This window comes from Nestor notabilis, unplaced genomic scaffold (genome assembly GCF_000696875.1).
Source record: "Nestor notabilis isolate BGI_N333 unplaced genomic scaffold, ASM69687v1 scaffold17657, whole genome shotgun sequence".
In the NCBI taxonomy this organism is placed as follows: Eukaryota; Metazoa; Chordata; class Aves; order Psittaciformes; family Psittacidae; genus Nestor; species Nestor notabilis.
This window is the reverse complement of record NW_009936264.1, coordinates 16,778-29,454: the sequence shown is the minus strand read 5'-3', so window position 1 is coordinate 29,454 and position 12,677 is coordinate 16,778. Positions and strand designations below refer to the sequence as shown.

The following is a 12,677-nucleotide window of genomic DNA, read 5'->3' as shown; positions in this document are numbered from 1 at the left end:
CTGCTGCTTTTGAGTGCTTGGCATCTCCTTCACACTCTCTAACATCACTGCCTGATTCAGGTGGTTTACTTTTGCCAACAGGAGCCTGATTTGTGTTAGATGACAACTTGGGTTCATGGATCAGAAGAGTCTTCATAATTTCATTATCAGTGACAGTTTCTTTACCAGTTTCTTCAGAAGCATTTACTGCTAATACACAACACTAAGTATTAGAGGTATCAATAGTTTACAGTTACCACAGGCATCCTGTATAAATTGTTTTCTTCTACTCTGGGTCATCTTTACCCACACTCTAGGGTTCTCTTGAAAGTGCAGACATCTCCAAGAGTTTTCCACTTTAAAGACTACCACTAATGTTACCATATGGCTAGAGCCAAAAATTCCAGGAGCTGGTACCTGACCTCTGGCTTTACAAATCCTACCTCAGTCAGGGTAAAGACTGGTTTTTAGAAGCTGTGATAACCACTAGTGTAGAATTGAAGTGTAACTATATTCTAAACCAATCATCTGATCACACTTATGATAGGAAAGACATGATGAAATGCAGTAACACTGCAAAATCTAAAGTATTTGCTAAAAAAAAAAAAAAAAACAACCAAAAAACAAAACAAAACAAAGAACTTACCAGCACTGTTGGTGGTGGTTCTTGTTGCTCCTTCCACAGTGCTCTGTGACATCCAGATAGGTTGCTTCTTAGTTGCTTTTTCTCTTGTTTTCTTCTTGTGCTCAGGATCTTGGACATCAATAACCAAGTTTTGGGTGTACATATTGCTGTAAGAGGAACGTCTGCTGGCCCTTTTCTCATGTTGGCTGCAGGATTCCAGCACACTTGAACCCACCTGATCAAAGCTGAATGGAATATACACACATTTGGGACAGGTTAAGTTCAGGCAAGAACCCCCAGTTCCCCAGTACCAACCTACCAACCAACCAAAAAAAAGCCTGTTTTGTCAGCAGACAAGCTTTAGCCAGTGCTCTGTATTAAAGCAATTCTCATTCCTTATTACTTTGTCTCAGAGGCAAGTGGTTCTGAACTACTGAACTTTGCATGGACACTTCAGTCATGCATCTCTGGATGGAGCATGCTGCTCCTACAGAAAGGGTCATGAGTATTGGCTGAAGAAGTCTGGAAAATTAATTACTTTAAAAGGTAGCAAACATAAAACTATAAATGCATAACAATAATTTAGGATGCCTTAGATATTACAGGCTTCTTCATTAAGCAGCTGACAGTACTGAACAAAACAGAACTGAGTAGAAAGTGGGCTGCAAGTTCAGTATTTCAAAGGGTTTACAACTGGGAAGCTGTTGGGGGAGCTGTGTTTTCTGATCAGAATTTTGAGGGTTATGATTATACCTTTCTGACAATTCTGGTATTTCTGTTGGCTGTGGCTCCAGAAATTCATATGGCAGAGCAATATCTTCAGTCTCACGCAGCAGCACAAAGACAGGTTCCATCTGCTCATTGAATTTCGCTAGCAAGTTTCGAGCATCACGCTTCAGAACTGCTGAGGCATCTTCTTCTAATTCAGTGTTGCAGTAAGTGCAGTGGAAAGTCTCTGCAACATGATCCAAGTTAGAAATGCTTGAGTTCATAGGGCACAAAAGACCAGCAGTACCTTGCTAAGAATCCACAACATGGACCATTACCAAAACATTCTGACTTTGTCTGTTTGTTCACCTTAACCAGGGATTTCAAGTTATAAAGGCAAGCCTTACTTCCCTTTTGGAGAGGGACTGATATTCACACACTTGCTATGCAAGGGAGAAATGTCTGTACTGGGGGGAAAAGTTAAGTTGGCTAGACAGGGAGTGTCATCAGATAGTAAGATCTAACTTTTTTCTTGGCTGATCTCATCTTTTCCTTAGTTCATAATGTAAGAAAAAGACATTTGTAAGCATAAATAGCATCTGATCTTAGTTGTTCAGAGGTCTTGAAGTTCAGAAAGACTCATTCAGTGATAAACCCTCTATGTCTTAAGCAAGGAAAAAAAAAGCATACTATTAAAAATGTATCGGAAGCCTCAATGTTTGCAATGTTGACGAAGTCCCTCCATTTAGAGCAAGGGATGATTTTGCTAACTGATGGTACATTAATTTCACCATTGACGTTCCAAGCTAGGCATGTGAAGTTCATTCTCCCTGGCTCTGGCATCCTTTGCTGATACCACAGCCCAGATGTTAACACGGCAGTTGCACTTAGAGTAATGCATTGAGGTATGATGCCATTTTAACTCATTTAGAAAAAGTGCTCTCTGTTGAGTTATTTTGATTTTAGAGAAGAGAAACCCACAAGCTCTGATGCCACATCTGCTGTGGATGTGTTGTGCTGCCCCAGGAGGAGCCTGAACTTCCCTGTTTCCAGCACAGGAGTGATGGAACGCCTCTGCTGCCAAGCTGCAATACAGTTATTGCAGTAGTTGGCTGCAAACAGTTTTATCCATCTTGTCCAATTCTTTCAGCAGAAGAACTGAACACACAAATGGATTAACTGATGCATTCAGAACAGAGTCAAGCAAGTACTGTATTCTTATTCCCATGTGAGGAGGTGGGGATCACAAGACTTTGGTGAGTAGTCTTAAAACAGGGTAAAAGTCTTGCTCATAGCAAAGCTGAGGCCTGAAATCTGACTCCAAACCCCAGCATGTGTATTTAAGATGGTTCTTCCTCTTGCTTGGCCTGTTCTACAAGGACAACTTTCTTCTTACCTTCACCTCCCAGCTTCTTCTGTCCCAGGCCCTTGTCCAACAAGAAATGCATTCTAAAAACATGCTTTTATTGCAAAGTTTGCATAGAAGCCAACTTTGTGCTATCAAAGTTACTTTTTAAGACAAGAGCAAATAAGCAACATACCTGTAAATACATCGAAGAGCTGATTGACCTCAAGGTCTGTGTAAGTGCTGGAACAAGACGGACATTTAAAAGAGGATCTGGTAGTTGAATCTCGCTCATCCGCTTCTATTTTCCGGCGTATATGATCCAGTTTGTATTTTACCACATCCACCAGCACCTTGTAGTTGATGTAGTAGTAATTGTGCCTTGTGCTCTTCCCGTTAGGCCCTGTTTCAACTCGTATACGCAGCTTCACAAACTTGTCTGCCTTGAGCGTGTTGAGGATAGCACGCAGTTGTTTGCGTTCGTACTTGAGCAGCTGTAACAGGTCATCCTCTTTCATGCAGGGGTAGCGGATCAGTAGATCAAGAGCCAGGGAGTGCTCTACTCCGTAGAAACCACGCACTACGTATTTGGCCAGGCGCTTTAGGGCTGCTGGGACCTCTGTGATAACGTTTTGCTCTTCCATCGGGAGCTGAAGCACCGTCAGAAAAACAAGTGCTGCACAACAAACAGAAGGGAGGTGAGCTATAGTGAACCTTTGTTAGCGCTCACCTGCTCGTACAGCAGGTCATTTGCTGTGCTTCTACAAGAGTCTTCACAGAACAGATTGATGTCAAATCGTTAACCTGCACCTGGGCATGGAGAAGGTATAAAAGATTACTTAATCTTGATGTAAATTATTTGTGTCCTCTTGTGTAAAAACCCACAGAAGAGATCTAGGAAAACAGGTTACAGAAAGTTCATAATAATCCTCTTTACAGAAGACAGCACAGTTCACTTGCATGTCCAGGTCTGCCTGAAGTATCTGTTTTCATTTGCAGCCAGCCAGGTCAGAGCTGAAGTTAACACCATGCACCTTCAAAAGTAAAGCTCAGGACACAAGCTGGGCAAGAAATCTTTGGTTTAGTTCCTAGCAACATGTGAAACAGATGAGCTTGTACCTCCCTTTGTGGCAAAGCCACAAGAGGCATTTGAACTCCTTTTAGCCTGTGCTTTGTGATTTTTCTGCTGGCTGCTGTGGCCAGAGGCCTGGCAAATCTGGGGCACAGGCTGCACCATCTCATCTGGCACTGCCCACACTCAGCACACGGTGTCCAGGCTGTGCCTGCTTGTTCCACCACACCAAAGCACCAGGGAACATCTGCAGCGGAACATTTTCCTCCTTAGTGCTTATGTTAATCAGTCCAGCTGTCCTGTGTCTTACTTGTGAGGAGTGGAGGGAAAGGAAAAGAATTGAGGTAGGTTTCAGTAAAGCCACATCCCAAATCCTTTTTCTTTGAGGTGTGTTAAAGTCCTACAGTGGTGTTTGGTGCCCCAGCCGCCAGCCAGGCTGCTGTGCAGAGAACCATGCCACATGCAGCCAGGCAGCGTGCTGGTGTAGCCACAGGACCAGGCAGTGAGCATGTTACAGCCTGCTGCATTGCCAGCACTGGCACCCACTGCTGAGGGCCAGCTTGCTCAAGCATAGGTATTGCTACACAGAGCTTCCAGGTGCCCTTCATCAGAAATCCTAGCTAAAAAAGCCAAACCTGTACACAGTAGTCTTGTAGTTGAGCCATAATTGAATTTACACCTCACAGAAGCAGCCTTTTGAATAACCTAAGCCAAGCATAAACCCACTGGTCTGTGGCTGGGAACCATGAAGGCAATAGCACCACACTGACCTCTATTTCCTCCCACAGGAAGAGGTCGGGTCTCCATACTTCAACTGGACAAGAGCCTGACCTTGCTTTGAGATTAGTTGTGCCATGAGCAGGGGTTGGACCAGATGGCTTACAGAGGTTCTGTCTAACCTAAATTATTCTGTTCTGTTCCAAGTGAGTTAAATTTAACCACAGTGAGGAGAGAAGCTTTGGGAATGTCAGTCATTTCCTTGTCAGTCCTCCCCAGACTGTAAGAAGAGCGTTTCTGTACTTTTTCACAAGAGCCTGGAGAAAAAAAACAGTTTTTTAAATGTTTATAGTTTTACTCTTTCACTTCTCCTTTGCCCTCGTTCTGAAAAGAGGCTCAACTACAGTGCACCTGACTGTCATGGTTAGCAGGGCAGCATAGCTCATCACATCACAAGACAAGCAATATTCCCTTCCACAGGCAGGAAAGCTTGAGACATGCAGCTTGTGTTCAGCCAAGCCTCCCAGAAGCTAAACTATGTTCTTGCTGCCAGCCACGTCCTAGTGAAGGTCTGACATGCATGTGGATGTGTCTGTGGTGGGACAGGGACAAACTCTAGTCCAGAGTCAGGAACTCCATCTGCTGAGGAGAGACTAGATGCTTAAATAAAATCTTTTTGACTGCAGTCCCACCTCCACCTCTTCCTTTGATGGATGAGCTACCTCAGGTTGCCAGGGCAGTTCTGCCAGATAAAACCATAAGCAGACATGGTGGATTACAGGTCAGTGAGCACAGTGGCTACCCCTGAGCCACTCGACCATGTTCATGCCTCAGCTGCACTTGGCAGGCAATTTTCCTTTCCCCCTCCACAGCAAGGACTCTTTGCTTTTAGAGCTGAGTAGGCTTTCCTTTGAAGCCAGGATAAGGGTGTGCAGAGGAATATATATTGAGAATAGCCAAGAAGCTTCAGACTGCAGAGAAGCTACCAGTGTGCAGGACAGCTTAGATTTACTGCTCTTGACCCAGGGCTGTGGGCTGGTTTGCCACATTTCTTCTCCAGTGCTTTAACCCCAGGGGCACTTGGGCATAAACCACAAGATTTCCAGAGTACAGACAAACAACAGACTTCTTCCACAGAAGTCTCACTAAAGACTTCTCTTTCTTCCTCTTCTGGCCTCACAAATTTGGAATGTTTTTGTGCCACAGCTTATGCGCAGCAGGAAGGATGGGTGGACAGTGTTCTCAGCAGCCTCAGTTCCAGAGATCAGGAGCATGGCTGTGAGTCTTCTCAGGTTCTGGACAGCCCTGAGCCTTGTCCTGCTACACTGTGGGCACACAGCCCACAGAACAGAGGCTCCACGGCCTCCAGTACAGGACCAAAGGGAAGCAGCCATCACTTACAGTCCAGCTCCACTGAGGAGCACTAAGTCAGCTCCAGCACCTGTGTCAGATACAGTACCAGTCACATGCTTTAGTCTGGGCGAAGATCTCAGAAAGGGCCAAGGTGCCCTCTGCGTGAATTCATTTCATATGAACACCAGTTTGATTGTGGGAACCATCAAAGAAAGAACAAATCCACTTCTGCATCTAGCCCTCGGCTAATGGGGGCAGAACCCTGGCACTTAAACGACTTTTATTACAAGCAGGTCTCATGACTGTTTTTCTTACCCCAAGCCAAATACAGAATGAAATCATTTCAAAGGGAGTGTGATAAGTAGATAACATCATTAAGGAAGAAGTAGGACCTGAACTGTAAGTTCGAGGTTTGCTGACCTATCAGTTCTCTGGATGAGTCCTTATCCCAGACTTGCACTGCGTACTTGCATCTCTAAAGCCAGCAGTGCTCTGAAGTGCTGGGAAGTCTGGACTCTGCTGAAGTGCTTCCGAGCGCCTTGATGTTAAAAGCTCTTCAGGTCCAGGGCCCTACAACCATGTAAACTACTCAGAGAAGGGAAAAAAACAGCTGATGCACACAACAGAACTCCCCCATACGTAGACACATACTGTAAATATCATTAATTGATGATATGGAGATGAGTGAAAAGCTTTTCTCGAGAACAAATCTATAGAACCCACTGTCCATATGCAGTGAGAATCTAGACGTGCCTTTAGTTCAATGTAAAAGGAAATATCTTTCTTTTATAGAAATGGCTGAATTTGCCCTGAATAAAGAACGTTCATGGAAGATACAAACCCCTTCAGGAGCGTTACTTCAAGCTACATAAAACCACAAACTATATTTTTTAGTACAAACTACACAGAAACAGAGTGGGGGGAAGCTTTCTCTACAGTGCTTTGGTTTATTTCAAGTTCTGTTTCTCTAGTCCATTTTGAAAAACCTCTTCATCTTCTAATCACCAAAACTGAAGTCTTTCAGTTCAGGAAAACTGCTGACTTTCAAAAGCTGTTGTGTAGTTTTCAGCTCACAGGTAGCAGTTCCCCTTTAAGAGCACCTAGAGAGACCCTTACCAAGGAAGGGAGGAGGAAGAGGAGCAGCTCCTTACAGAGAGAGAAGGGCTTTAAACTGGAATCTGCTCTGTAGCTGAGCCACAGTCTGCATTAAGGAGGCAGGTATTTTGCTACTCATGTAGAATGGAGTATCTCCAGCTGATAGCATGTCTGGAAAAGATATCTCAGAAGCCACAGTCTAGCTTCTGACTTTAGATACTTTTAAAAAGTATTTTAAAAGTATTTATATGAGCGGAGAGGCTACCTTCTTTCCATGTTGGTTAGTTGTAAGATTATTCAGTTACTTAGGTGCCTGAGAGGCCCTTCTGCTTATAGTTAATATGAAGCCATTATAATCTTAATAGAATCATAGGATGGTTTGGGTTGGAAGGGACCTTAAAGATCATCTAGTTCCAACCCCCTGCCACAGGCAGGGACACCTTCCACTAGACCAGGTTGCTCCAAGCCCCATTCAACCTGGCCTTGAACACTGCCAGGGATGGGGCACCCACAGCTTCTCTGGGCACCCTCTGCTAGTGTCATCAAGGAGAGAGGAATGCAGTGCTTTGTCTTTCTCACATGCAGGATCTACCTTTTGGATCCTCTTTTTGCTTTGGGAAACCCACACAGAAGTTGTCAGGCAACAAAACCAAAAGCAGAATTTCAAGTTAAGAGGCATAATATAGAGCAAGTTCTGCAAGGTTTCTCTGGAGCCAGTTGCTTAATTAACATTTCACTTGAGGTGCCTGAAAAAGCAAAGTACCCATCTCACACTTCAGAAGGCACTAAACCAGAAAGATTTAGTAGAGCAATCTCTCATCAGACTTCATATAACCATATCTTTTGCAAAGAAGTTAAAAACCTCATCATTACCTCTTTTGTGTAGGCAGAAGACTTGAGGCTGATACTGTAGATTCACTCCTTTCCTAAGAGGTCAAACTAACTGCAAAACAAGCTTAAGTATTTCCCAGCCTTTTCCTAGACCTATCTGTGATAAGCCTTAATTATCACTCAGCTGGAGCAAGAGTCCCCAAATCATATTCATTAGCAACTGAATGAATTCAGCCTTGCATACATTGTGTCATGATAAAGTCATAAATCTGTTGCTCAATGACATCCACCTACAACAGGGAAGGACTGCAAAAGTAAGTACTGCAATCTTTGATTAGTGTTTTCATTAGCATGACTTTAGAAGACTGAAAGTAACATAATCATTAGCTCTTCTTTTGTTGTTGCAAACCAAATATTTAGTACAGGTATTTTACATAATCTGTGTTTAGAAGCTTTCATAACCAAACCTGGGAACTTGAGTATCTTGGCAAAGAAATAAGGTGGAATTTATGTGTTTACTAGGTTTGTATTTTTACTTATTAATCTTTTTAGGTGGTTTATGATTTCAAAGGGAAACAAAAAGCAATTTTTCACTGCATTTCGTTGAAAGATAAAGTTATGGATACTATTATTTCCTGTGTTTAAAAATAACATTGAAAGGCAGTTGCCAGACACTGTACAGTCCCGGGTTAAAATGCCAATTCTATCAGGAATGCAATCATCAGATTCCATCTCAAATCTGTGTCTTCTATGTACGCGCAGTGGGGGCTGATGTTTTGTAGTGATGTGACTTAAGTCTTCGTAGTACGAGTTGCAGCGTGCAATGTGCTCTTGTTATTGCTGTTTGTTGCTGGAACTGTAACTCTCCAACTCACCTGGGTCCATGGGGAGCCCTCAAGGTGTGGGTGCTTCTCTGCATAGGATAGGCTGTGGGACTGGCTCTATAAGAGGTAGTGCCTTTGAGAAATAGTCAGTACCAGGAAAAACCTCATATTTTAGCAGCAGAGGTTTGATACCACAGTTTAGAAACTGCAGCAACAGGTGACTATAAAAATAGATCCCTGAGATGAGCTCTGCTCTTGCTTGTGATTTATAGCAGCAGGGATTGGTTTCATGCCTTTTGCTGGAAAGACCCTTTACTAGTCTTTTTTTGTTCCATCAAATAAGAAACTATTTGGTGGACACCCACAGCTAAGGAGTATAATTGGCATAAACCTTCCGCTGCAAATTTAAAATGCCCACACAGGTAAAATGAAGCAGATACACCTCATTCCATGTAGTGGTTATTGAGTGTGCTCCGCTGTCATGTTACACTAGAAAACACAAAGGAGCAAGACTACTTGCTGGTACCTGTTGGGTTCAGTCTGTGGGAAACATTTACAATAAGCAATGCCCATGGGTTCCCTCACTGAGTGTTTTAACAGGGCAAGCGCCGTGTAACCCCAGCGCTGCTACTCCATGTGGCAGACCTCAGCCTGAGCACGGAGGTGTGGAACCAGATCACAACAAAACACGAACTAGCTTTCTAAATTAAGGAGCGTGATAGTCTGGCTGATAACACTGCTTCAGAAACAGGAAATCCCAGTCGCCTGCGTGAGCTGTGCCTGGCACCACCACGGCTGCTCGGTGAGGGCACTTAACCTCCACATAGCAGAGGTAAACCTCCATGTAGCAAAGGTGCTGCTCAGCCATGTGTCCTCCTGTTTGGCGGCTGGGAGGGAGCTCTGTATGGGCTCATGCTGTGCTCATGCACCACTCCAAGGAGCAGTGAAAATAGCAAGCCAAAGAAACCCCCAGTAAAAGTACAGCATGGCTTGAGCAGGTATTTGTGACTGTGGCACCGAGGGCCGTGGGAAGCAGGGTTCGTGCCGGTGTGTTACTGTGATGTTGCGCAACAGAGACATTATTGAAAGCAGGAGGTTGAGGTGGGGATAGGCAAAGTCGCCTGGCTTCACTTCAAACCCATTTGGTGCTGCGGTGTTCATCTCCAATGGCGTGGGCACGCACTGCACTGGCAGGCTACTTGATGAAAAGGAGGCGGATAATGGACTGAGCAGTCTCAGGTGGGAGAAACAAATAAAGACTGATCAGAGGCTGAAGGGGAAAATTGGTAGGTTGCTGCTCTGGGGGACAAAGGTATGATCACGATCCTTGCAGAGCAAATGTGGTTTGTTTTACCTGTTGGCCGAGCACAGGCTGGTGCTGATGGCCTGGTGGGAGGTTGTGACCTGCACCTTGGGTAAACAGGAGCTGTATAAGTTGCTTTATTGTCCATCCCAAGCCAAAAGGCTGCTGTTCTCCCTCTCGCCAGACAGGCATGTAGAAGCTACGTTCTGCTGTGTCTTGTGTTCTCCACTCCAACTGATACCCAGCGCTCAGTTTAAAATATAAACCCTCTGGCTGTCCAGCTCGTACATTCAAGCACTGCTAAATAACCATCAGGAGTATAATGCCACACTACTGTACGTAGCCTGCCACCCTGTCCACACAGGGCTCTTCATCTTTCCCTGTGCTGGCCCTTTCACAAAGTCCCTATCTCAGTGTGTTGCCCTGAGCTCTGCTTATTTTGTGAACCACCCAAACCTCGCAGTGAGATGATTCATTTCCTTACCAGTTTTCCTGTGGTGTTCTCATTGTGTTACCTAATTCCATGATTCCTGAAGGCTCACTGATACTGAACTAAATCAACTTTGTTTGAGGGCTTTAGGCCTCTTTTTGAATTGGCTTATGTTGCAATCTGCTATCTAGAAAGACAGGGGGTATCATGCCAGTGTTACGTATGGACCTCGGCCGTACAGAATTTGAAACCAAGATGCTGGAGAATTTTGAGACCCTGAACTGGGGTGAATTAGAGAATTAAGACTGGGTACTGGCCAAGCACCACAACTTACTGGGTTGCCTGTGCAGCACCTGACAGAGATGGGGTGAGGATTTGGTTGTCCCAGTGGGTACCTGGACCTGCCTGGTCTACAGCATGATCCTTTCCCTTGCAAGGCCTTATCTTATTTACTGTCTCAAGAGCTGGAACAAAGCAGAAGCCTCTCTCCTGTATTATGCCATCCTCATTCCTCGCAGGAACGCAACCTGTCCTGTGCAGCGAGTGAAACAAGACATCTCTGTAAAAGGAATTTTGGGATCTTGCAAAGAGACTGTGTTCTGTCCAAAAAGGAAGGGGAATGAGTGGCTGTTATGCTTCCTTGCTTCTGGACGCTTCACAGCCTCAGGGTATCTGGTTTTTAAATCTGAAGAATGGTTGCCTGGGATAACACATATGTTTTAATTTCAGTATTCTTAAAGGATCAGTTTGATCTACTGTCTCTCCGCATGACTTGAAAAAATGTGGTAACAGCAGTTGCTGCACATGGGGAGGCACATTTTGGTTGGTCTTTCATATGACAGCAAAGGACTGCTTAGTTTAGGGAGCAGGAGGATCAGTAGAGGAGTGTACTCTTTCTTTTTCTCCTGTTTCTCCCTCTCCATCCAATCACTTCTGTTTCTTTTCCCCACCTGGTTCATGCAGAAGGCATACCTTCTGCAGCTGCACGGGGCTATCTCGGCAGAACAGTTTCCAGCTCTCAGGGGGTGGTGCACGTGCTTTTAGGAATGCAGATGTAGCATTTTGGGAACTAAGTTGGTGCAAATCATACGTAACTACTCAAAGGTTTAAACAGTGGTGTAATTCAGACAGCTGGTGTAGCTTGAGAAAAGGCTGAGTCTGATACAAACACCCCCAGGCACCTAAATTAAAGTTCCACTTGAAAAACAAGATGGCAGGTCAGCCCTTTGCTACAACTCAGTGCTTGTGATCTAGTCTCATTTCTACAGACAAAACAAGTATTTTTTTGTTCTTTCTTAGTGAGATGAACTGCTTTCACTGAAACTTTATAAAGAGGGAAAAGCCTAAGGATTAACTTCTTTCTACACTGGGCATCTTCCAAATAGAGAAAGCTTAGCCAGATTGAAAGAAGCACAAGCCTAATAGTGGAAAACCCAAAGCAAGCCCTATGACTGGAGTTACCTTAAATACAGAATGCTCAACAGAGGCAGCCTCACTGCTGGGATTCTTCTATTGCTCATCCATTACCCCTGAGCTAGGAGAACAAACTTTGCAAAACAAATTACACTGAGAGGGATTGTCCCATGTACAATTAATGTAGTTCAGAGCTGATTCACTGTAGATCAGAAAATGTCCCAAGTACAGTGCTTCTTGGTATGTAAACAGACTAACTCCTTTATAATTACTGTCCTCTCCTCCAAGTAACAGTGTGGGAGCAGACTTAGCTACAAGAGGCCTTTAAAATCTTCGACACTGCAAGTTATGATGCTCTGAGACACTTGGTAGGCAGACCTAGAGAACAGCTGTGTGGTCTGCTTGCTTCTTGATCACAGTACTCAGCCAATTGGCATGCTGTGCTTCCAGACTCCTTTAACAGTCAAAAGGCAGCTTCTTATAAAATGCATAAATACCTGGAGTTTTCTTCCCAAGGCAAACTGTGGTTTCTGCCACTGCTTTGACTGAGCGTTACTCTTTGTGGCTCATCTTGTTCTTCTGGTGCAAAGGACGAAAGGTTTGCTGCTGGAGAGCTTGGGTGTGCCTTTCTCACCAATCCTTCTGTTCCTTCCAAAGCAGAAAAGTCCCTCTAATGATCTGTGGCATAAGCAGGACATTTTCCCATTGCTGTCGCTAAGGTGAAATGAAGGCTTTTGAGCTTTCTGTTTGCATTGCTTTCCTTCTTTCTCCTCACACCTCTAGCCCAAAGAGCTGGCTGTGTGAAGGTGGGATGGGTGTTTGTGCTGGGAGTATTTTGTTACCTGTGGTGCCTGCCTAAAGCTCTCAGCTGCTGCCTCTCATTCCACCCTCCACCATGCCTCCATGCACGCTCCAGCTCAAGTCTTCTATTTACTCCTGCTGCTTTTTCTGCAGATACTTTCAGCACATCTGTGGGTGCTGC

General features: G+C 44.5%; 1 protein-coding gene across 1 annotated transcript in view; it reads right to left on the bottom strand.

Annotated features, from left to right (window-relative positions):
• Positions 1-3,301, bottom strand: part of GTF2E1 (general transcription factor IIE, polypeptide 1, alpha 56kDa) — a 3,517-nt gene extending 216 nt beyond the window's left edge. The window contains exons 1-4 of the mRNA XM_010018256.1: positions 2,854-3,301; positions 1,358-1,559; positions 626-849; positions 5-189 (exon numbers count right to left, since the gene is read on the bottom strand). Of these exons, the coding sequence (XP_010016558.1) occupies positions 5-189; positions 626-849; positions 1,358-1,559; positions 2,854-3,301 (1,059 nt within the window). The remainder of the gene's footprint in view (positions 1-4; positions 190-625; positions 850-1,357; positions 1,560-2,853) is intronic.
• Between the last annotated feature and the right edge of the window lie 9,376 nt (positions 3,302-12,677).